Raw genomic sequence first — 27058 nt, forward strand, 5'->3', positions numbered from 1 at the left:
TTATTTTTTTCTTCAATGTTTATTATTTTCATATTTTTTCACTTAATACTACATAAAATCTTAGATCTCAGCTCTCGGAATACAGAAAAATAGTTTCAAAGTGTATTTTAGCAAAACAATTTATAATGAAATTAGCATTTGTGAATTAAGCATGTCAACATTACTGTGTTGCTTGTTAGGCATACTGCTTATTTGTACAGCTTTATCAGTCAGTTCCATCATTTCAATACCTTGGCCCACCAAACCACTTTGAAACATGTAATTAAGGGCAAGTTTTATAATAAAAAAACAACTTGGCATTACTCAGTGGGAAGTCAGTACATGTTTTTTGCAAGGAGAACAACATAACTGTTTAATGATGCTGTCTTCAATATACTGTCTAATTCTGTTTATGCGACTTCTCACCAGGTAATTGTTTTTTACGGTCAATTTTGCTTTTCTTTGTCCCCCTAGTCAAGGGAGAGTTTGTTAGTGTTGTTATCTGGAAATTTCCTCATGTCGAATAAAACCAACTAGATCGACTCATAATATAGGTGTTTTCTCTAGTACCATTTACATACAAGACAAAGGTCCCCAAGATATTATGGCAGATTATTAAAACTTTCACAGATATAGATACCAAAGAGGCATAAGCTTTTACAAAAGTAAAAAAGATGTGTCTGTCTATATACATATGCGCACGCACGCGCGCACGCACACACACACACACACATATACATATATGATAATTAGTTCCACAAGGTATGAGAGGTTGTTTTTAGAGATACTGGTTTCTGGATGCAACTGAATTAGAAATATCAACTACATATTGTTTAAATATCAACTAGATCCAGCAACTTAGGATCTACCTGGAATAATTCGTTGGTGAGAAAATTCTAGGGCTCAGGCAGCACGGAATTAGCGGGAAATGAGAAGGCTCCAAAAGAGAGTTTCCAAAGTTAGGTGAAGACTGAGGAGTCAACAGGTGATCCTAGAATTAAAGCAAATGAAAGTGTAACCAACAAATCACAGTAAGGAGCTAGAGGCACGATAATCGAATGAATTCTCAGCTGATTCCTGAGATACGAAAGGGAAAGAAGAGATACTCAAGCATTAGACCATGGACTAAGAATTGCAACTCTGACCAAACTGTCCTGCAGGAATGTTTCAGACAGGCAGAGCTAATAAGCGTGCCGTCCCTACAACCCTGAACATTGCTCTTTCCTTGATGAAGCAGAGAATAGTCTCATCCCTAAAAACAGAAAGTCCTGTGGAAAGATGTAAGTTCAACAGGAGATGTATTGCCTTAGACAGACTTCTCTGTTAGGATGTGATTTTCTGATTTGGGGAAATTTCCCATTCTGGTATAGGACAAATGAGAAAGCTGGAATTCATTATGTTACATTTAGGTAAGTAAGTTAGTAACTTAGGAGACATCTTAGGCAAAGTTAATAGAGCATGTATGTGTGACCACAGATAGAAAGGAGCAAGAGATACCAAATATTCATGAAGCACTAAAAATATGAAAAGTCACAAAGATACCAAATATTCATGATACACTAAGTATGCATGAGACATATAAAGCCCTCAATATGTGTGAGAAGTTGATTCAATTACCCACTGGCAACACTCATTCTGGCCTGTACTTACCCAAGAAATACAATAAAATTCATGACTGCTCAGCAGACTAATAGGCAAGCTATTGCTGTGGTCAAGTGTACCTGCCCCTGAGACCCTTCTATAGAGCAAGTGTACATCGTTGGCCTCAGGCACATTTCATCTGATTAAGTCATCTGGCTCAAACGGCCACTCTGGTCCTCTTTGTAACCCCACTATTAGGGGAAAGCTTATGTGACAGAATGTGAGTCAGGACATAAAAACATTACATAACCCAGGATTCAGGTGTTGCGTTCTTTCCACTCCACTGGCACGTTACACTAACAGTGTTAATCTATCATTGCTTTCTCCTTGTTCCTCACTGTGTATTGCAAATTGGTTCAATAAACCAATGTATTTTGAGAATTTTTATTTGGTTTGTAAGGCTTTCTGTTCCATGACCTCTGGAATAGCTTGCGAGGTAGTGTATTTAGAGGCTACCATTGTACCGAAGTAATTTTCCACGAGGTGCACGAATAGAGAGAGACCTCAAAGACTTCTGGTCTTCTCTTTTTATTTAGGCCAATGAGCCCACTATCTATCCTAAGCTCATCTACGCTATAAATCTCTTCTCATAGCTCACTATTCCCAATCTGCAACATGCTGAACTTGTCTCTGTCTCTACAAGACAAAAACATATGAGATTGAGAAAGTGTATTGTAGCTGCAATAACAAAGTTGCATATCTCTATGTATTGCCTCTACTATACGTAAGCCAAACCTCAATAAAATAATCTTGATGAAATAGTGCAAAGGTCTGGTCTTTAGCCACAAAATGGGAATTCATGAGAAATAAACAGAGAACATTATTAGCTATATAAAAGACATAAGAAATGATCCATTACGGATCACAACTGTTTATCTTTCAAATTAATAATAAATGAAAACAGATGCATATCAAGAAAGAATCACTCCCTCAACAATACTTGTGTAAATGAAGGGCGCAGCTTAGTGACAATGTTTCAACAGAAGCTATAACTACAAAATGGATATTTTTGTTTCCCAAGTTATTTTCATTATAAATAGAGCCAAGTTTTCTGCACAATCATATGAAAGTGTAAATTCCAAATGCCATCTCTTGAATCAGACTAAAAGGACAGGTTTTAAAATAGAAGAATAGGGCTATTAGAAACAATTCAGATTGTAAAAAATGTCTTAAAATGCCATCGCCTCACTTCTGAAAATATAATAAAGAAGACATTCGACACTTATTTAATTAAATACGGCTACAGAGAAAGCTCATTTCATTATTACAATTGTTTAACTTCCTTGTAACATGGGTTATAAAAATTCTCTAAATTCAACTTTGCCCCACTCCCATGCTTCCTCCACTCCCTACTCCCTTCAAGACTTTTTAATGAATTCAGTTACCTTGACACTGTGAGAAAAATATTTATTTGGAATATTTCCATGGTATCATGTAACCAAATACAAGATAGACAAAAGAGAGAGGGAGAGAGAAAATATGGTTGATTTTCATACATTTATATGAAAATCAGCCTTATTATTTCACAGTTGTATTGCCATAAAAATTATTTTATTAACATATATTTTGCGCAAAAATTCAACTATAAATAATGAGGCTGATTTTCATACAAAACTCACAGAAATAAACCTTATTACATATACAGCATATAGCCATGTATATATGCCACATATATTTTACAGTTATATACAGTTTATCATTCCTTTATCCCACTGGACTATGGCATAGGGGGCAGAAGCTGTAGTGGCTTATTTCCTGAGCAAGGACACCGTGCTTGCATACACTGCACATCCAGAATGGATACTCGGTGATTGGGCTTCCTGTGGCAACGCATGTTGGCAGTTTCCCTTCTCCACTGTAAAACAAGGGGAGAAACAATTCATTATACTTTAAAACTTCTCATTAGTCTAACTTTATTTAATACACTTAAAAAAAACCTAAAGAATAAAAATTCTGAGATTAACATCAAATACTTCATTTAAAAAAGTTTTTTCAAGAAAAAACCTTTCTTACAATGACAAAATAAAGCATGAATACACTTGTAAAAATAAAATAGGATATAATGTTAATGTGAATTGCTTCAAAATTTAGTGCTTTAATTCCTACATTAAACATTGTACATCTAGAAATCCAAGCTTCTAGTAAGATAGAATGACATCCACTAATTAAAATTAGCCTACCCTTCCATAAGGCTGTCCAATTCAGGTTTTCTGTTATCTTTTGGAGTATGTTTGGTGAAGATTTCTAAAGCAAGGTCTTCATACTGCTGTTTCTGTTCTGAACTGAGGGTCTCTAAAGATTCAAGTTTAATGAAAGCTTTTGAACAAGTCCCGAAGGCTCTGCTGGCACATGCGCAGAGTGCTAGCAGAGAGTAGATCTCCACAGGAGGGATGATGTCTTCATAGTCTTTCAGGTGAAGAGCTAAGAAAAACAGGGCAATTGGGGTTTTTTAAAATAATTATTATGATATCATGAACATGCAAAAGGAAGAATCTAAGGTGATTTCATTGAACTTGCATGAACGAACTGAAAGCAAACAGTGTTGAGAGATGGGAGCAGTAAGAGGAGGAACTAGGCTACACGATATCCAAGGTTCTGTGGAGCTGGCTAACAGCTCATCCTGTGAAAAGAACCACCACCAAATGCTGCACATGGCTGTGCCAGCTCAGAAACACACACACACACACACACACACACACACACACACACACACAAATTTTGGTGTCAAAACATCCACCTTTTCTTCAATTTATGTTAGAAATTTCTGTGGCACCTCAGAAAAAGCAAATGAGTATTATACTATGTTAGTCATAAACTGCAAGATAACACCACGTTTCCTTTTGTTAAAAAAAAAAGCAAAAAAAATAAGCAAAACAGTATAAAATAATATGCTTTTTTCTTTGTGTTTCTTTGGACATATTATTGCTTTTTTGTATTACTGCTTTCGTCGTTTGTCTCACTGAAACAATAGGATTTTGTGAAAAAGTGAAAATGAGTCTCCAAGTTGTCAGTTGAGACAATTCAAGTTACAACATCTTATTTGTAATTATACTGGAGATAAAAAAAATCTTTCTTTAAAATGCACTGTAGACTTGGGCCTGTTGGGGGTGGGGGTCTAGGGGAAGGATAGCATTATGAGAAATACCTAATGTAGATGATGGTTGATGGGTGCAGCAAACCACCATGGCACATGTACACCTATGTAACAAGCCTGCACATTCTGTACATGTACCCCAGAACTTAAAAGTATAATTTAAAAAAGCAGACTTAATATTAGATTTAATATTAAGACAATATTAGATTTATAACCAATTTGTATCTTTTTCTTCTCTAGACCTTGGAATCTTAAAAATACTTTGTTATAGTATATCAAAAACTTTATAAAACAAGTTTAAACAATATATTCATGTGTTTTACAATCAGAATCCTATAAACTGGTGGTGGGGTCAAGTATTTACAACAAAGTTTAGTAGAAGAAATGTATATAAAATGTAATCACTCAGCTACAATAAACAATATCCTCTAATTTCATATCCAAAGCATAATAGGTTTAAGGGTAATAATTTAAAGGTCATACATTGTTTCACATCGTTTTACCACTGACAAAAAAAAAAAAAATTAGGCATACAGAGATCTTCACCCAGTAGGTGAAGCATCTCAAGTTAAAGATCTAATTGTTCTTTTAAATCTAGAAATGGTGTATAAATTGAATATGATACAGTTATTTTAAACAGTGTATAATTTATGTCACATTATTAGTTAAAACTAAATGAAGGTCAATTATAAAATAAATACAAAAATAAAAATAATTTTTATATGTAACTAATAACCAATTAGAAAAAAAAATTTACAACCTCATTAATGACAACAAAACTAGGAATAAACTGAAAAATAAAACTTTAGAGCCAGCAAAAAGAAAACTACAAATCTTTAGAAACACAGATACACAAGTGATTTCTAAAATGGATGCTTCTGACAAATATCACATGTTCTCACTCATATGTGGGATCTAAAAACGTTGACCTTGCAGAGTGTGCAGTAAGCCGAGATTGTGCCACTGCACTCTAGCCAGGGCAACAGAGTGAGACTCCGTCTCAAAAAAAAAAAAAAAAAAGTTGGCCTTGGCTGGCAAGATGGCCAAATAGGAACAGCTCTGGTCTGCAGCTCCCAGCAATATCGATGCAGAAGGTGGGTGATTTCCGCATTTCCAACTGAGGTACGAGGTTCATCTCATTGGGACTGGTTGGACAGTGGGTGCAGCCCAAGGAGGATGAGCCAAAGCAGGGTGGGGCGTCACCTCACCCTGGAAGTGCAAGGGGATGGGGAAATCCCTCTCCTAGCCAAGGGAAGCCATTAGGGACTGTATCATGCACTCCGGCCCAGATACTGCATTTTTAACACAGTCTTCGCAACCTGCAGACAAGGAGATTCCTTTCGGTGCCCACACCACCAGGGCCCTGGGTTTCCAGCACAAAACTGGGCGGCTGTTTGGGCTGACACCAAGCTAGCTGCAGGAGTTTTTTTTCATACCCCAGTGGTGCCTGGAACACCAGCGAGACAGAACCATTCACTCCCCTGGAAAGGGGGCTGAAGCCAGGGAGCCAAGTGGTCTGGTTCAGCAGGTCCCACCCCCACGGAGCCCAGTAAGCTCAAGATCCACTGGCTTGAAAATCTCGTGGTTAGCACAGCAGTTTGAGCTAACCTGGGATGCTTGAGCTTGGTGGGGGAAGAGGCATCCACCATTGCGGAGGCTTGAGTAGGCGGTTTCGGTTTCACCCTCACAGGGTAAACAAAGCCGCTGGGAAGTTGAAACTGGGCGGAGCCCACCCCAGCTCAGCAAGGCCCCTGCAGCCAGACTACCTCCTCTCTGGGCAAGACATCTCTGAAAAAAAGCCAGCAGCCCCAATTAGGGACTTATAGATAAAACTTCCACCTCCCTGGGACAAAGCACCTGGGGGAAGGGGTGGTTATGGGCGCAGCTTCAACAGACTTCAACGTCCCTACCTGGCAACTCTGAAGACAGCAGCAGATCAACCAGCACAGTGTTCAAGCTCTGATAAGGGTCAGACTGCCTCCTCAAGTGTGTCCCTGACCCCCATGTATGCTGACTAGGAAACACCTCCCAGTGGGTCCCTGACCCCCATGTATCCTGACTAGGAGACACCTCCCAGTAGGGGCTGACAGAGACCACATACAGGAGAACGTTGGCTGGCATCTGACAGGCGCCCCTCTGGGACAAAGCTTCCAAAGGAACAGGCAGCAATCTTTGCTGGTCTGCAGCCCCCACTGGTGATAGCCAGGCAAACAGGGTCTGGAGCAGACCTCCAGCAAACTCCAGCAGACCTGCTGCAGAGGGGCCTGACTGTTAGAAGGAAAACTAACAAACAGAAAGGAATAGTATCAACACCAACAAAAAGGATGTCCACTCAGAGACCCCATCCGAAGGTCACCGACTTCAAAGACCAAAGGTAGATAAATCCATGAAGATGGGGAGAAACCAGCACAAAAAGACTGAAAATTCCAAAAACCAAAACACCTCTTCTCCTACAAAGGATCACAACTCCTCACCAGCAAGGGAACAAAACTGGATGGAGAATGAGTTTGATTAACTGACAGAAGCAGGCTTCAGAAGGTGGGTAATAACAAACTCCTCCAAGCTAAAGGAGCATGTTCTAACCCAATGCAAGGAAGCTAAGAACCTTGAAAAAGGGTTAGACAAATTGCTAACTAGAATAACCAGTTTAGAGAAGAATATAAATGACCTGATGGAGCTGAAAAACACAGCATGAGAACTTCGTGAAGCATACACAAGTATCAACAGCCAAACTGATCATGCAGAAGAAAGGATATCAGGCATTGAAGATCAACTCAATGAAATAAAGCAAGAAAACAAGATTAGAGAAAAAAGAGTGAAAAAAAAATGAACAAAGCCTCCAAGAAGTATGGGACTATGTGAAAAGGCAAAATCTACGTTTGATTGGTGTACCCGAAAGTGATGGGGCGAATGGAACCAAGTTGTAAAACACTCTTCAGGATATTATCCAGGAGAATTCCCCAACCTAGCAAGGCAGGCCAACATTCAAATTCAGGAAATACAGAGAACACCATAAAGATACTCCTCGAGAAGAGCAACCCCAAGACACATATTGTCAGATTCACCAAGGTTGGAATGAAGGGAAAAAATGTTAAGGGCAACCTGAGAGAAAGGTCGGGTTACCCACAAAGGGAAGCCCATCAGATTAACAGTGGATCTCTCAGCAGAAACTCTACAAGCCAGAAGAGAGTGGGGACCAATATTCAACATTCTTAAAGATTTTTCAACCCAGAATTTCATATCCAGCCAAACTAAGCTTCATAAGCAAAGGAGAAATAAAATCCTATACAGACAAGAAAATGCTGAGAGATTTTGTCATCACCAGGCCTCTCCTACAAGAGCTCCTGAAGGAAGCACTAAACATGGAAATGAACAACCAGTACCAGCCACTGCAAAAACATACCAACTTGTAAAGAGCATCGAAGCTATGAAGAAACTGCATCAACTAACGGACAAAATAACCAGCTAGCGTCATAATGGCAGGATCAAATTCACACATAACAATATTAACCTTAAATATAAACAGGCTAAATGCCCCAGTTAAAAGACACAGACTGGCAAATTGGATAGAGTCAAGACCCACTGGTGTGCTGTATGCAGGAGAACCATCTCACGGGCAAAGACACACATAGGCTCAAAACAAAGGGATGGAGGAATATTTACCAAGGAAATGGAAAGCAATAATAAGAAAAAAAAGCAGGGGTTGCAATCCTGGTCTCTGAAAAAACAGACTTTAACCAACAAAGAGCAAAAGAGACAAAGAAGGGCATTACATAATGTTAAAGGGATCAATGCAACAAGAAGAGCTAACTATTCTAAATATATATGGACCCAATACAGGAACACCCAAATTCATAAAGTAAGTTCTTAGAAACCTACAAAGAGACTTAGACTCCCACACAATAATAGTGGGAGACTTTAACACCCCATTGTCAATATTAGACAGAACAACAAGACAGAAAATTAACAAGCATATCCAGGACTTGAACTCAGCTCTGGACCAAGCGAACTTAATAGACATCTATGGAACTCTCCACCCCAAATCAACAGAATATACATTCTTCTCAGCACCACATGGCAGTTATTCTAAAATTGACCACATAATTGGAAGTAAAACACTCCTCAGCAAATGCAAAAGATGGAAATCATAACAAACAGTCTCTCAGACCACAGTGCAATCAAATTAGAACTCAGGATTATGAAACTCATCAAGGATGGGCGCAGTGGCTCATGCCTATAATTCCAGCACTTTTGGAGGCCAAGGTGGGTGGATCACGAGGTCAGGAGATTGTGACCATCCTGGCTAACACGATGAAACCCCGTCTCTACTAAAAATACAAAAAATTTAGCCAGGCGTGGTGGTGGGCGCCTGTAGTCCCAGCTACTTGGGAGGCTGAGACAGGAGAATGGCATGAACCCAGGAGGTGGAGCTTGCAGTGAGCCGAGATTGCGCCACTGCACTCCAACCTGGGTGACAGAGTGAGGCTCCGTCTCAAAAAAAGAAAAAAAAGAAAAAGAAAAAAAGAAGAAACTCATCAACACCACATAACTACCTGGAAACTGAACAACCTTCTCCTGAATGACTACTGGGTAAATAACGAAATGAAGGCAGAAATAAAGATGTTATTTGAAACCAATGAGAACAAAGACACAGCGCACCAGAATCTCTGGAACACATTTAAAGCAGTGTGTAGAGGAAAATTTATAGCACTAAATGCCCACAAGAGAAAGCAGGAAAGATCTAAAATCGACACCCTAACATCACAATTAAAAGAACTAGAGAAGCAAGAGCAAACAAATTTAAAAGCTAGTAGAAGACAAGAAATAACTAAGATCACAGCAGAACTGAAGGAGATAGAGACACAAAAAACCCTTCAAAAAATCAGTGAATCCAGGAACTGGTTTTTTGAATACAACAACAAAATAGACCACTAGATTATGAAAGAAGAAAAGAGAGAAGAATCAAATAGATGCAATAAAAAATGATAAAGGTGATATCACCACCAATCCCACAGAAATACAAACTACCATCAGAGAAGACTATAAACACCTCTATGCAAATAAACTAGAAAATCTAGAAGAAATGGATCAATTCCTGGACATACACACCCTCCCAAGACTAAACCAGGAAGAAGTTGAATCCCCGAATAGACCAATAACAAGTTCTGAAACTGAGCAGCAATTAATAGCCCACCAACCAAAAAAAGTCCAGGACCAGACGGATTCACAGCCAAATTCTACCAGAGGTATAAAGAGGAGCTGGTACCATTCCTTCTGAAACTATTCCAAACAATAGAAAAAGAGGAAACCTTCCTTAACTCATTTTATGAAGCCAGCATCATCCTGATACCAAAATGTGGCAGAGACACAACAAAAAAAGAAAATTTCAGGCCAATATCCCTGATGAACATCGACGCGAAAATCCTCAATAAAATACTGGCAAACCAAATCCAGCGGTGCATCAAAAAGCTTATCCACCATGATCAAGTTGGCTTCATCCCTGGGATACAAGGCTGGTTCAACATATGCAAATCAATGAATATAATCCATCACATAAACAAAACCAATGACAAAAACCACATGATTATCTCAATAGATGCAGAAAAAGCCTTCGACAAAATTCAACAGCCCTTCATGCTAAAAACTCTCAACAAACTAGGCACTGATGGAACGCATCTCAAAATAATAACAGCCATTTATGACAAACCCACAGCCAATATCATACTGAATGGGCATAACCTGCAAGCATTCCCTTTGAAAACCGGCACAAGACAAGGATGCCCTCTCCCACCACTCCTATTCAACACAGTATTGGAAGTTCTGGCCAAGATAATCAGGCAAGAGAAAGAAATAAAGGGTATTCAATTAGGAAAAGAGGAAGTCAAATTGTCTCTGTTTGCAGATGACATGATCGTATATTTAGAAAACTCCATCATCTCAGCCCCAAATCTCCTTAGCTGGTAAGTAACTTCAGCAAAGTCTCAGGATACATAATCCATGTGCAAAAATCACAAGCATTCCTATACACCAAAAACAGGCAAACAGAGAACCAAATCATGAGTGAACTCCCATTCACAATTGCTACAAAGAGAATGAAATACCTAGGAATACAACTTACAAGGGATGTGAAGGACCTCTTCAAGGAGAACTACAAACCACTGCTCAAGAAAATCAGAGAGGACACAAATAACTGGAAAAACATTCCATGCTCATGGAGAGGAAGAATCAATACCATCAAAATGGCCATACTGCCCAAAGTAATCTATAGATTCAATGCTATCCCAATCAAGCTACCATTGACTTTCTTCACAGAATTAGAAAAAACTTTAAATTTCATATGGAACCAAAAAAGAGCCCACGTAGTCAACACAATCCTAAGCAAAAAGAACAAAGCTGGAAGCATCACACTGCCTGACTACAAACTATACGACAAGGCTACAGCAACAAAAACAGCATGGTACTGGTACCAAAACAGATATATAGACCAATGGAACAGAACAGAGGCCTCAGAAATAACACCAAACATCTACAACTATCTGATCTTTGAGAAACCTGACAAAAACAAGAAATGGGGAAAGGATTCCCTATTTAACAAATGATGTTGGGAAAACTGGCTAGCCATATGCAGAAAGCTGAAACTGGATCCCTTCCTTACACCTTATACAAAAATTAACTCAAGATGGATTAAAGACTTAAACGTAAGACCTAAAACCATAAAAACCCTAGAAGAAAACCTAGGCAATATCATTCAGGACATAGGCATGGGCAAAGACTTCATAACTAAAACACCAAAAGCAGTGGCAACAAAAGCCAAAATAGAAAAATGGAATCTGATTAAACTAAAGAGCTTCTGCACAGCAAAAGAAACTATCAACAGAGTGAACTGGCAACCTACAGAACGGGAGAAAATTTTTGCAACCTACCCATCTGACAAAGGGCTAATATCTAGAATCTACAAAGAACTTAAACAAATTTACAAGAAAAAAATAATTCCATCAAAAAGTGGGTGAAGGATATGAACAGAAACTTCTCAAAAGAAGACATTTTTGCACCCAACAAACATGAAGAAAAGCTCATCATCACTGGTTATTAGAGAAATGCAAATCAAAACCACATTGAGATACCATCTCACACCAGTCAGAATGGTGATCATTAAAAAGTCAGGAAACAACAGATGCTAGAGAGGATGTGGAGAAATAGGAATGCTTTTACACTGTTGGTGGGAGTGTAAATGAGTTCAGCCATTGTGGAAGACAGTGTGGCAATTCCTCAAGGATCTAGAACTAGAAATACCATTTGACCCAGCAATCCCATTACTGGGTATATACCCAAAGGATTATAAATCATTCTACTATAAAGACACATGCACATGTATGCTTATTGCAGCACTGTTCACAATAGCAAAGATTTGGAACCAACCCAAATGCCCATCAATGATAGACTGGATAAAGAAAATGTGGCACATATACACCATGGAATACTACGCAGCCATAAAAAAGGATGCATTCATGTCCTTTGGAGGGACATGGATGAAGCTGGAAACCATCATTCTCAGCAAACTAACACAAGAACAGAAAACCAAACACCGCAGGTTCTCACTCATAAGTGGGAGTCGAACAATGAGAAAACACAGACACAGGGGCAGGAGATCACACACCGGGGCCTGTCGAGGGTGGAGGTGCTGGGAGAGGGATAGCATAAGGAGAAATACTTAATGTAGATGACGGGTTGATGGCTGCGGCAAACCACCATCGCATGTGTGTACCTATGTAACAAACCTGCACATTCTGCACATGTACCCCAGAACTTAAAGTATAATTAAAAAAAATGTATAAATTTAGTTTCATGAATGTTGGGAACAGGTTCCCCAAAATCTGGCCATAAATCAGCCCCAAAACTAGCCATAAACAAAATCTCGGCAGCACTGTGACAGGTTTCTGATGGCCATAACGCCCACGCTGGAAGGCTGTGGGTTTACTGGAATGAGGGCAAGGAACACCTGGCCCACCCAGGGCGGAAAACCGTTTAAAGGAGTTCTTAAACCACAAACAATAGCATGAGCGATCTGTGCCTTAAGGACATGCTCCTGCTAGAGATAACTAGCCAGACCCATCCCTTTATTTCGGCCCATCCCTTCATTTCCCATAAGGGATACTTTTAGTTAATTGAATATCTATAGAAACAATGCTAATGACTGGCTTGCTGTTAATAAATACGTGGGTGAATCTCTGTTCAGGGCTCTCAGCTCTGAAGGTTGTGAGACCCCTGATTTCCCACTTCACACCTCTACATTTCTGTGTGTGTGTCTTTAATTCCTTTAGTGCCACCAGGTTAGGGTATCCCCGACCGAGCTGGTCTCGGCAAGTGGCATCCATCGTGGGGGCTCAAATCCAGGTCGAAGGGTCACTGGAGCGACGGTTGGAGAACGCGGAACTAGCTGGAGGACAACCAAGTACTCTTAAAGCAATCCCTGTAGTGAGTAAGTAGGGGAGCTCGGAAGCATCAGGGTAACAATGGGACAAGTGTGGGCTGTGGTTCGTTCCACCTTGGAACTTTTTCACACTGACGATGAGGAGGAAGGAGAGTATAACGAAGTAACAGAAGAGATTACAGAGCAGGTTTATCTGCCAGCTAAAGCTAAAGTGGTAAAGGAGAGAGGTTCATCCCTACCCTTCTGCACCCCCTCATTATTATTTTGAAGAAAATGACCCTCCAGATCTTTCCTTTCCGGAGGACACTGGGCAAAAAGTAGTTGCCCCAGTGACTGTTTGAACAGCGCCTCGAGCGACTGCTCTTAGTTCTATTCAGGCAGGAATTCAGCAAGCTAGACAAGAGGGTGATTTAGAGGCTTGACAGTTCCCTGTTAGAATACACCCCCCAGAACAAAAAGGAAATATTACAGCTACATTTGAGCCTTTTCCTTTTAAATTACTCAAAGAATTTAAACAAGCTATAAATCAATATGGACCAGGTTCTCGTTTTGTAATGGGACTGTTAAAGAATGTTGCTGTTTCCAGTTGGATGATTCCTACTGACTGGGATGCTCTTACTCAAGCTTGTCTAACTCCTGCTCAGTTCTTACAATTTAAAACTTGGTGAGCAGATGAAGCTTTCATTCAGGCTGCTTGCAACACCCAGGACCAACCTCAAATTCATATAACTACAGGCCAACTTTTGGGGGTTGGCGGCTGGGCTGGTTTAGATGTACAAGTTGTCATGCAGGATGATGCCATAGAACAGCTTAGAGGAGTGTGCATTAGAGCTTGGGCAAAAATCACTTCACGTGGAGAACAATACCCTTCCTTTAGTGCTATAAAACAGGGACCAAAAGAACCATATGTGGATTTTATAGCTTGGTTACAGAAGTCTCTTAAAAAGGTGATTGCAGGCTGGGCACAGTGGCTCACGCCTGTAATCCCAGCACTTTGGGAGGCTGAGGTGGGTGGATCACAAGGTCAGGATATCGAGACCATCCTGGCTAACATGGTGAAACCCCGTCTCTACCAAAAATACAAAAAATTAGCTGGGCGTGGTGGCAGGCGCCTGTAGCGCCAGCTACTCGGGAGGCTGAGGCAGGAGAATGGCGTGAACCCAGGAGGCGGAGCTTGCAGTGAGCCAAGATCATGCCACTGCACTCCAGCCTGGGTAACAGAGTGAGACTCCGTCTCAAAACAAAAAATAAAACAAAAAGGTGATTGCAGATTTGTCTGCTCAGGATATAGTGCTGCAGTTATTAGCTTTTGACAATGCTAATCCTGACTGCCAGGCTGCTCTGCGACCTATCAGAGGGAAAGCACATTTAGTTGATTATATCAAGGCCTGTGATGTTATTGGAGGTAATCTGCATAAGGCTACTCTGCTAGCACGAGCAATGGCAGGACTAAGAGTGGATAAGGGAAATACTCCATTTCCTGGAGGTTGTTTTAACTGTGGGAAGCATGGTCATACTAAAAAAGAATGTAGGAAAAATCAGCAAGTCAGGCCACCAGATAGCAGAAAAAAGAAAACTGCTAAGCCTGAAATATGTCCAAAATGTAAAAAAGGAAAACATTGGGCTAATCAGTGTCACTCTAAGTTTAATAAAGATGGGAACCCGATTTTGGGAAATGCAATGAGGGGCCTGTCTTGGGCCCCATTCCAAACCGGGGCATTTCCAGCTCAGGCCATTCCCTCACCCCAGTACAATGTCTGTTCCCCGCCACAGCCGGTAGTGCCACAGTGGATTTATGCTGCAGAAAACTGTAAGCCTTCTGCCTGGGGAACCCCCGCAAAGGGTCCCAACAGGAGTCTGTGGACCCTTGCCAGCGGGGACAACAGGATTACTTTGAGGAAAGTCTAGTTTAAGTTTAAAAGGGGTATAAATACATACAGGAGTCATGGATTCAGATTACAATGGGGAAATTCAAATTGTTATATCTACTTCCGTTGCCTAGAAAGCAGAGCCAGGAGAGTGCATAGCACAGCTCCTTATTGTGCCATATGTGGGAATGGGGAAAAGTGAAATTAAACGAACACAATATATTTGGAAGCACAAATAAACAAGGCAAAGCAGCTTATTGGGTAAATCAAATTACTGAAAAACATCCTACCTGTGAAATAACTATTTAGGGAAAAAAATTTAAAGGTTTGGTAGATACAGGAGCAGACATTTCAATCATTTCTCTATAGCACTGGCCGTCTGCGTGGCCAATTCAACATACTCAACATAGTTTGAGTTGGTAACACCCATGAAGTATATCAAAGTAGTTATATTTTGCATTGTGAAGGGCCCGATGGACAACCTGGGACTATTCAACCAATTATAACTTCTGTACCTATAAATTTATGGGGGAGAGATTTATTACAACAATGGGGAGCACAAGTTCTAATTCCAGAACAATTATACAGCCCTCAAAGTCAACATACAATGCATGAAATGGGGTATGTCCCTGGTGTGGGACTAGAAAAAAATTTGCAAGCTTTGAAAGAACCGCTTCAAGCAGAAAGACAAAGTTCCCGCCAAAGATTAGGATATCGTTTTTGATGGTGGTCATTGTTAAGCCTCCAGAACCTATACCTTTAAAATGGTTAACAGATAAGCCAATTTGGATAGAACAATGGCCGCCAAGTAAAGAGAAACTGGAGGCTTTAGAGAAATTAGTTACTAAACAATTAGAAAATGGGCACATGGCTCCAACATTTTCCCCTTGGAATTCTCCAGTTTTCATAATTAAGAAAAAATCAGGTAAATGGAGAATGTTAACTGACTTAACAGCCATCAATTCAGTTATACAACCTATGGGAGCATCACAGCCAGGATTGCCTTAAAATTGGCCTTTAATAGTCATAAATTTAAAAGACTGTTTCTTTACTATCCCCTTAACTGAGCAAGACTGTGAACAGTTTGCATTTACAATTTCTGTGGTAAACAACCTTCAGCCTGCTAAGCGTTTTCATTTACAGATGGATCTAGTAATGGTAAAGCTTCTTATTCCGGATCAAAAGGTAAAGTTTTCCAGACGCCCTATACTTCAGTTCAAAAAGCGAAGCTTGTAGCTGTAATTGAGGTAATGACTGCTTTTGATTTGCCTATTAATGTGATTTCTGATTCTTCATACGTGGTTCATTCTACCCAGTTAATTGAAAATGCTCAGTTATGATTTCATACAGATGAACAACTGATGACAAAAACAAAAAAGGAGGAGAAACAGGGATTATGGGACAGCCCATACACAATTGAATCTAGCATTATTAACTTTAAATTTTTTGAGCCTGCCCAAATGCCAGATGTTATCAGCAGCTAAACAGCATCTATAGAAACCAGCTGCAAAGACAGAAGCAGAACAACTGGTTTGGTGGAGAGATCCAATAACAAAAAGTTGGGAAATAGGTAAAATAATAATAACTTGGGGTAGAGGTTATGCTTGTTTCTCCAGGCCAAAATCAACAGCCGATTTGGATACCATCAAGCCACCTAAAACCTTATCATAAGCCAGATGCCAAGGAAGAGATTCCGGGATGATCTCGAGGACCCCCCACCGTCAGTATTTCGTCAGTATGTAGAGACTGATGCTGAGGAGGACCCCAACTGTCACAAGCAACACCCATTGAACACAGTCACCCACCTGGGGACGGATCAAGAAGCTGTCACAGATGGCAGAAGAAAACCTGAGGAAAGCGGGACAACCAGTCACAATGAGTAACTTAATGGAGCTATGATAGCGGTTATCACCACTGCTGTGAGTATTCCTTCAATAAGGGCCGACACAGGGAACAAATTACACTTATTGGGCATATTTATCAATCTTGGCTAGCAATAATGCCCAGATGTAATCACTCTATGATGCAGTTACACATGCTTTCTGATCTCAGTATTTACCATAATAAATCTGCTCCTATAATTGAGGCATACTGCCCTCAAAAACCTATTTGTAAACAAAATTGAACCTGGCCAGAAAAAAATGAATGTACTTGTTTAGGAAGATTGCATTGCAGAACAGGCAGAGGTGCTGCACAATGATTCCTAGGGAATCATTATTAATTGTTCCCCTAAGGGGATGTTTAGCTTGAATTGCACCTCTCAGTCTGCGTGCCATGGCCACACTATGTTCAGATGGTCTGAACAAAATGTTCAGATGGTAGATATAATAAGAAGTATGGCAAGAGTTCCTATTATCTGGAACCATGGTGGTATAGTGGCACCTCAACCTCAAATGATATGGCCCGGTCTAGGAGCTAAACATTAAGGATTTGTGGAAACTATTAATAGCTCTTAATAAGATCAAAATTTGGGAAAGAATAAAAAAGCATCTAGAAGGACACTCTACAAACTTGTTTTTGGATACAGCAAAATTAAAAGAACAAATATTCAAAGCATCCCAGGCACATCTGACCTTAATGCCAAGAACTGGAGTGCTTAAAGGAGCTGCAGACAGATTAGCAGCTAGTAACCCATTAAAATGGATAAAAACACTGGGAAGCCCTGTAATTTCAATGACGATTGTGCTTTTAATCTGTGTTGCTTGTCTTTCTATAGTCTGCAGATGTGGATCCTGACTCCTGCAAGAAGTAGCTCACCATGACAAAGCTGCCCTTGCTTTTATCGATTTGCAAATCAAATAAGGAGGACATGCTGGGAACACACCCCCTCAAAATCTGGCCATAAACCGGCCCCAAAACTGGCCATAAACAAAATCTCGGCAGCACTGTGACAGGTTCGTGATGGCCATAACGCCCACGCTGGAAGGTTGTGGGTTTACTGGAATGAGGGCAAGGAACACCTGGCCCGCCCAGGGCAGAAAACTGCTTAAAGGAGTTCTTAAACCACAAACAATAGCACAAGCAATCTGTGCCTTAAGGACATGCTCCTGCTGCAGACAACTAGCCAGACCCATCCCTTTATTTCGGCCCATCCCTTCATTTCCCATAAGGGATACTTTTAGTTAATCGAATATCTATAGAAACAATGCTAATGACTGGCTTGCTGTTAATAAATACGTGGGTAAATCTCTGTTCAGGGCTCTCAGCTCTGAAGGTTGTGAGACCCCTGATTTCCCACTTCACACCTCTATATTTCTGTGTGTGTGTCTTTAATTCCTCTAGCGCCACTCAGTTAGGGTCTCCCCGACCGAGCTGGTCTCAGCACATTGAGGTAGAATTTCAAATCTGTTAAGAAAGAATAAACTCAATAAATGGTTTCAGGATAACTTAGATGTTATAATAAACATCATATTTAACAAACTTAAAGGAATTCCTATGCATGATTCCTAAGAGAAAAATATGAAGTAAAAGACTGGCAGATATGACTATATAAAAAAAACTATTAATATAATCATCACAGCTACCACTTACTGAGGGTTCATAATGTCCAGGTGGCATAATAAGTGAGTTTTCTTTTCATGAACTTCTCAATCATTACAATAACTCTATGAGGAAGATACTTTTTTTTTTTTTTTTTTGAGATAGAGTCTCGCTCCATCACCCAAGCTGGAGTGCAGTGGCGCGATCTTGGCTCACTGCAAGCTACGCCTCCCAGGTTCACGCCATTCTCCTGCCTCAGCCTCCCAAGTAGCTGGGACTACAGGCACCTGCCACCACACCCGGCTAATTTTTTTGTATTTTTAGTAGAGACAGGGTTTCACCGTGTTAGCCAGGATGGTCTCAATCTCCTGACCTTGTGATCCACCTGCCTCAGCCTCCCAAAGTGCTGGGATTGCAGCCATGAGCCACTGCACCTGGCCAAGGAAGATACTATTACCCTTTCTTTACACAAAGAGAAACTGAAGCTTACAAAGGTTAAGTAACTATAACTTATAAATGCTAGGGAAAATCAATATATATGAAAGAGGATTATTACATATGGTCTCTAAAGAGCTCTTATAAAAATAATTAAAAATAAAAATCATCCCTATAGAATTCCAGAAATATTCAAATAAAAGAATTTCTCTAAAAGCTTTCTTTTAAGATCATGCCATTGGAATACAGATTCATGATGTATTAGGATTAAAGTGTGATGTGCATTTGGTGATGATGTGAGCAGCGAATTGATGATGTCACCAATATGACAGAGGAACGGTGGGGTGTCATGACAGTGCTTGCCATGGCCAAGCTGAAAGACCAGTAATGATTTAGTCATTCATATGCTTTGGCTTACAACATAGTTATCATAATTACACTCTCTGGAGTTCACATATCTAAATTCTAGAATATTGTTATTGTTAAGAAGAAATTGAGATCCTGATACTACATGTAAATAATCTTCCATCAATTACAGTACACAAATACCATGGACTATTAGGTAGAATGTTTACATAGATCTCTGTTTAAGAACGAGGAAAGAACTATAATATACTGCTGAGGGGAAAAACCATGCTCCTGCATGTAGAAACATCTAAAAGGAAGTTTACCCAAACCTTAGCAATGATTACCTCTGAGTCATAGAATTATTTTATAAATTATTAGATTATTTTACTTTTTCTTCATATTTTTCTGTTTTGGTTGAAATTATTAGCTAAGTATCACTTTTATAAAACACAAGATAAATGCTACAGCAATGTATATGTAAAATATGGAAATATTTTAAAACGTGGTTTTCAAAAAGTACGTAAAAGTATGCCATGTTATACCCCCGATATTGTAAAGAATAAAATTATCTGAATGTATGTATTAAATATATTTAATAGATACATGTGTATACGTTTTTCTCCAAAAAATGTGAACTTGGCTATGAAGTATTTAACTTTGAATGGCTAGCCATATGAATGCTATACACGTTCTTTTTGCTTATCTCAAATTTCTGACATTTCTGTGAACTATGTGTTTTCTCTGTATTAAAAAAAACTTCAAAAACGGGAATGCATAAGACAAATTATATATAGCATAATCTCAAACATAGGAAAATAAATCCATAGGAAAAAATGTTATTGAAGGCCACATAAAGGCAAATTGAAGAAGCTGGCCCTTCATACTCAATTTATAATTTTCAGACATACTATACACATTAGGTGACATGCCCACCTGTCTTCAGTGCAGTGTCCACATATCCATCATAGAGCTGCCTCTGTGCAAGTATAAAGAAGTGGTAAGCCTCTGCCCCTCTCCATGCATTATCTGTGAAACGATCCGTTGTAGACAGAACTTCTTCTTCCAGCAAACCAGCCAAGGCAGAAGTGGCCTACAAGTAAAGTCAGCCCACACTTTCCGTCAGCACAAACGCACACACAGTATCAACTCCCAAATAACAACAGTCATTAAAGTATCTAAATGAGCAGATTTTATCATTACAAAACTATGATTACAGACTTTTTTTTAAGAGATGAGGTGTTACTCTGTCACCCAAGCTGGAATGCAGCTGCATGATCATAGCTCACTGTAGTCTCAAACTCATGGACTCAAGTGATCCTCCCACCTAAGCCTCCCTAGTCACTGAGATTATTGGTGTGAGCACTGCACCCAAAACAGATTTAATTTTTTATTATAATTCATAGTTTGTTAAACTGGCATGAATAAATTTTAAAATATAACTAATTAGATTCTAAGTTAATCAGACATTCATTTACGCATTAAAATAATATATCTACAAAAGTTTTAAAACTCACTGATTAGAAAGGAGGATTTCCCAGGTAAGTAAAATTTTTTAACAAATAAGACATTAAAGCAAAGACTACAGATTAGTATTATAGAAAAACAATTTCAATATTTGTAGGTAGAAATTTCTAAATTTGAATACTAATTCTAAATCAGTCATTCTTTTTCTTCATATTATTTAAGGAAACAAATGCAGACATGCAAATTAAATGACCTGTTCATAACAGAAGTTTGATAATTTCTTTTTTTTTTTCTTAAACACTCCCGATGACTTAATGTTATTTAACGTGCTACTTTACCTCTGTACTTTTTCCTTTAACTTTTCCTCGCTGGGCATTCTTCATCTGTTCGTGGTATTGCTCTATAAGTAAGGCTGACATTACATAGAGCTTCTTGACACGTAAAGGTTTACTTCCTCTCTTTGCCTCTTCATCTGCAACCTTAAACATTTTTAAAAATTGAGGGAAGTTACTTCCTATCTATATTTGTACAAATATAATCATTTCCAAAACTAACAGATTTAATTCCCTAAAAAAGGAGGAAAATCAGTAAGATGGAATATAAATACCACCTATTTAAGATAAATATCTTAAAACCTATCTTCTTTTCATTAGTATCTATACGTATTTAGTTCTTTCCTTAGTATTTAGCCCTAGGAGTTGGAACTCAGATCGCTCTTAGAAAATGAGAGGTGCTGTTAGATAACTAAATCGGAATAAAGAAAGTGTTGATGAAATGCTGATATTTTCCATAATACAGCGATTTTTAAAATAATGTTCCAAGTACACAAAGATACGATAGTGTTAACACGGTGCATCCTTCAGAAGCTGAAATTTATTTAAATGATTTTAAGAGATATTTTTCCTTTTTCATTAAATCAAATGGGAGAATAGAATGTATAATGTGTACACATTAATACTGTACTAATTATCTTCCCTCCAAATAAATATTATGTAAAGCGTAATATTTAAAACTTGTACATTTAAAAGAACTCAAAACTCTATTATCAACAAAATTTAATTCCCTGTTGTAGAAATTTGTACTTTGTAGTCTCAGCAATTTCTTTAACTCTTTGTTAACTCCAGCATTCAACATACAATTGTTTAGGTATTAGTAAGTTGCTAATATTAATAAACATCTTTGTTGGTAAAAGGTAATAATACTAAAATAATGTATACAGAAGCAATAAAACCAGAGAGGTTTTGCTGTAATAAATATTTGTTTCCAAAGAAAATGTAGAATGTGCTCTTTCATATATAAAATGTTGTGACTGGAACAAATCAAATATTCACCAAGATTTTTACATTACCTTAAACATCAGTTTAGCAGCATCAAAAAAGTAATTGGCGTTCCGATACAGTTCTATGGCATCAAGAGTTTTATTCTTTTCCAGTAAATGAGATGCATACCTAGCTAACAGAGATCCAATTTCTTTCATACTATGATTTTTAGCCAATTCAACAGCTTTGTTCCACTAGGAGAAAAATTACACCATTCAGTCACCCAAGTATTTACAGTCACATATATCATAAAATTCACACAAGAAAGCTTTAAGTTTATAATAAAAACACTATTTCAAAATTAAAAACTGGCATGTTTTAAAAATAGCATTTAAAATCACAGCAACATAAGTTCTATAAGCATATGTCAAAATGATTAAATGATCTCTAAGATTCTGATTTGCTTAAGAAATACACGTGAAAATGAAAGTTTCAAAGTTTATAGTCATATTAATCTTGTAATTCTAATCTTACAAAACTTCAAGCAAGAAAAAGATACAATTGTTTATATGTTATAGTAAAACAAAATATGCAATTTCAGTTGTGAAACTGTCCTATCAGATTTGACACTTAAAATTATTTTTATAAAGCAAAAGGGGTTTTAAAAAATAAGAAAAATATTAAAAGAATACATTAATAGTCAATAGTTTCTATAATAACTCTGTACTTTCAGTTTAATTTCAGCTCTTAAAAATATCAAATGTATGTTTTCTATAAAGGAAAAGGAAAATAGATTTGCCAAAATAAATATTGATAAAGTAACTCAATTCTTTCCGCAGGCAATGACCAACCGTTAACTGGTCCTTCTTTGGAAACAAAACCCAACCCTAATAAAATGCAGAAAATTATGAAATTACTTCCAGACAAAAACTTGCCAGACTAAAAGCACAGGGTTTGTTCATGCTCCCATTCTGAGCTGGTTATAAGTGGGTCACCCCTCATGGTAGCACTTTTAAGAGGTAAGTGCAACTTTCTTGGTCCTCAATTAAGAGAATACCTGCCTGGCTCCTTCCATAAAATTCATGTCAGGCTCTCCAACCCTTACACTGGCAATAATCTTTAAAAGATCACTACGGTGACTTTAATTTTCCTTTGACTTAAAAATTCCTAAGACAACAAGCTGCACAGACAGAAAGTTTCAGTTCCTACTTGGTTGAGATGTACGCAGGTATCTACCGCTGCCTTTGGTTGACTACATTTCAAAAATGCAGTCACTGCTTGTTCACACATTCCAACTCTGACAAACATTTGTGCTATTTCCTGTACAAACAAAACAATAGTATCAGATTTCACAGACCAAGGAAATTACTTACATTTTAATTTAACAAAACTCCGTAGGGAAGTATGAGTATTAAATTTACTGGTAGTTAGATTTTTCTTGTAAACAGACGCAAGGGCAGAGGGTACAAATGAGAATGGATGCTAAGACATCACTTCTATAAAACCAGAGCTTCACTGGCTCAGGCTGTGGATCTGATTTTTAACCATGCCCTGAAGACACTGCACTCCTTTCTTATCTCAGTTCAGTAGCTATTGTATACAGAAATGTCAAGCTCCAAAACAAATCCCCCACCAGTGGGTGAAAAAAGCCTTTCTGTCAATTGGTGGTATACTCAGTGCTAATTATTAACTAGAGACTTAAGGGAAATCTCACATTCACAGAGCTCTCAAATACCTCTATAAAGAAATGTCCTAGAGAAGTCTGCCATTAATCAGTTCAGGAAGCTAGACCCAAAACAGAGCTCCCTTGGAAAGTGGTGGCAGCGAGGAAGAACCAACACCACCACCACCGCCACCACCACCGCCGCCACCACCACCACCACCACAACAACAAATCCTACTTGTTCAGCTGCACTGGACATTTTCAGAACATCATTTTTTTTTCTTTCAGAATATCTAACTAGCCAGAGGTTTTCCCTCCCCAACCCTTCTACAATATTTTTGGAAGTATGAAAGTATATTTTATATCCAACTTTTAAAACAATGCTTATATTTTTCTGATTATAAGGGAATACATTCTATTAGTAAAAAAAATTACAAAACATGAAAAAGTGAAATTACTCATAATCTTATCATTCATAAGAAACCTCTCTCAATACTCTGATGTAATTTCTTAACATCTTTGTCCTTTGAATATATATGTTTGTGTTGTACACAATCACACAATACATAATTTTGTATCCCGTATTTCCTACTTATTATGTACACCTTCCCATATTATTAAAAATTCCTCTATATTTAAAATTTATAATACTAAAATTTTTACTATTTTAGTTATTTATTATTATTATAGTTATAATTACTTAGCATTTACTCAGGAATATTACTATTCTGGATACTCTACAGCAAAATTTTTGTTGGCATCATCAGACACATCTAACAGACAACACTAACGGAGGATACACTCTTCCCTATACCCAGGGTTCTAAGTAATTTCAGTTTCTTTCCTACTCAAGAAAACCCATAGGATTGAAAATAAGGGTGAGTGAAAATACCATTATTACAGAGAGAGCTGCTCAAATTCACAATAGGGAGAACTGAATTACCATAATTCTATACTTATCTATTAACTAATAGGCAAAATTTTTGAAGCAGAACTCACAACTGATATACATCCAGACTCTGAAGTTGAGAGCTGCTAGCTCTACAAGTATTGTACAGCTCAGTGATTTACATATTAAACACATAAAATAAAACTTATTTGCAGTAGTCAACAATTAATTAAGAGGCTCTAAAAGAACATTCGAAAGCAAGAGAATTCTTTCGATTTCTCTTTTAACTTGAAATACTTTATTGTTAATATAACATAATAAAAGTTGAGCTATCTTTTTAAACTTAAGTTATAGCAAACTTCAAACAATTTCAGATTATTTTGAAGCAAATCCCTAGCAACATATCATTTCGTCTGTAAATATTTCATGTATTCAGCTAAGATTTAAAAAGTAACTTTATAAATCTTAACAGACTACACAAGACTGTGATCATATTAAAGTAGTAGGAATGTGACTGACTTTCCCCCCTCCATTTTCAAGCATTCTATATTATTTATACATTGCTTTATAATTAAAAGCATCACTCCATGTCTAAGAAACTGTAACATTACAGATTTTTAATTTTCTTTATTGTGGGAGATATTTCCTGACTATAACATAAAGTTTTATAAAGTAACCTAACAATTCCAAAAACCAAAATTTGCAATACCTACTGGAAGTAACTTGTGGTTTTCTGGAAGTGAAATGGCAAGGTTCTCTAACCCCTTGTAATCCTCTAACATATAGTAACATTCAGCTAAGCGTTCCTGGTTCTGTCCTTGTACATAATATTGTACAGCATCCAACCTACAGAAAGAAAAAAGGTAAAACTTTTAAAACTAATGTGAATCTCCTGATAAATAAGCACTTTCAACCAAAATGTTCCTTCATCATAATTCCCAGTACTAGTATTACTGTTCATTATCTTCAGCTCCAGAATAACTTTCAAACATATAAATGGGGAAAAAAATCTAAAGCATATTCTAGTTGTAAGATTCCTTGACTATTCTTAAGAAATACCAGTGCTTTACTCCCAAACACTGACATAAGCATACTAATCAAAACGAAAAGAATAAAAGCCAATGATTTCTGAAAATAATATATAATAAAGCAAATAAAAACACTTATTAAACTTTGTTCAAAAATAAATCATAAAACATCTTAGAATTATATACTGTAGTCTCAAACAGAAAGCTGCATGGAGCTAAGTACAAGTTATGTGTTTATACACTCCAAATTTTTATAGTGCTCATCTCACAACTTCACAGGATCTCTGGCTTTCCAAGATGAATCTAGAGCTATCTGAATTTTAGCATTCAAGAAAATGATCTTCATTTCCCCAGGATTACTTCCTAGAGAAGTACTCAGGCAGCTACTAAGTGTTGCATGAATGCTTGACGAGCTCCAGGAAAGTTACATACCACTTCTGTCGATCAGCAAAGTAGTCTCCAATGGCATTGTTGGCTTGTTCCAGGAGACTGTCATCTGCATCACCAGATCCAGTTTTCAGGAGCTGGAGTACTCTAAACCAATCCCCCAATTTCAGCCGGAGGCCAATAGCAAGATCCCTACAAACAAAGGCATTCATACATTCATCTATTTGACAAATATTTACCAAGAGCCTACTATGTGTTAGGTACAGTTCTAGGTGCTGAGACTACACAGCAGTGGACAACGTGACTCTCCAAACACTTTAGAAACTTAGCCTGACAAGCTAAGAGGAAATGAGGAGCACCTGGAGGTTATGGTTTGAATGTGTGTCCCCTCCAAAATTCATGTTAAAACTTAATCTCCATTGTGGTAGTATTAAGAGGTGGGGTTTTTGGGAAGTCATTATGTCTGCCTTTATGAATTAATGCCCTTATAAAAGACTCTTCAGAGAATTCGCCCCTTTTGCCCTTTTCACTTTCTACCATGTAAAGGCATAACATTCAAAGCACCATCTTGAAAGTGAGACAGGGCCCTCAACAGACACTAAACCTGTTGACACCTTGATCTTAGACTTCCTAGTCTCCAGAACTGTGAGAAAAATATTTCTGTTCTTTATAAATTATCCAGTCTCAGGTATCTTGTTAAAGCAGCCCAAATGGTCTAAGATACCACAATAGGGAAAAGAAACAATGTTGTGCCTTTACTTTCCTGGACTTTCAATTTATTTAGCAAAATAATAATTTAAATAGCAATCATTTCTTTTCAGCAATTTCTTAGATGTGATCAGGTTTATTTCAAAACAAAACACAGTATTAACACATGTGGTTTTACATGTCTTTTCAGAGCCTAAGTCGTATTAGCGATCTCCTGGGAGTATAAATAACATTAATGAAGATGAGATACAATCTTAACAGCTGAAATGAAGTTCAGACAGACTCTCCGCCTTGCGGTTCAGTGGCTAAGATTCTCTGCTTTTGCAGCAGCTGCCTGGGTTTGATTCCTGGCCAGGGAGACAGGCCTTACAGTTCTTTAATTCA

The 27058-nt window shown here is 38.1% G+C and overlaps 1 protein-coding gene across 5 annotated transcripts in view; it reads right to left on the reverse strand.

Moving 5' to 3' along the window:
* The window catches only part of WDR35 (WD repeat domain 35), an 85542-nt gene continuing 58484 nt past the window's right edge, over positions 1-27058 (reverse strand). For 2 of the 5 annotated variants that reach the window (XM_030800113.1, XM_030800112.1), the window contains 9 exons: positions 26012-26158; positions 25265-25397; positions 23209-23319; positions 22089-22253; positions 21079-21219; positions 20210-20366; positions 3801-4041; positions 3403-3475; positions 1-970 (listed from right to left, as the gene is read on the reverse strand). In XM_030800113.1, the coding sequence (XP_030655973.1) occupies positions 845-970; positions 3403-3475; positions 3801-4041; positions 20210-20366; positions 21079-21219; positions 22089-22253; positions 23209-23319; positions 25265-25397; positions 26012-26158 (1294 nt within the window). In that variant the 3' untranslated portion in view covers positions 1-844. Of the gene's footprint in view, positions 3476-3800; positions 4042-20209; positions 20367-21078; positions 21220-22088; positions 22254-23208; positions 23320-25264; positions 25398-26011; positions 26159-27058 lie in introns of all 5 variants that reach the window. The other 3 variants (XM_003275973.4, XM_003275972.3, XM_030800114.1) reach the window with 2 other exon arrangements.

Source organism: Nomascus leucogenys, chromosome 19 (assembly GCF_006542625.1).
Source record: "Nomascus leucogenys isolate Asia chromosome 19, Asia_NLE_v1, whole genome shotgun sequence".
NCBI lineage: Eukaryota > Metazoa > Chordata > Mammalia > Primates > Hylobatidae > Nomascus > Nomascus leucogenys.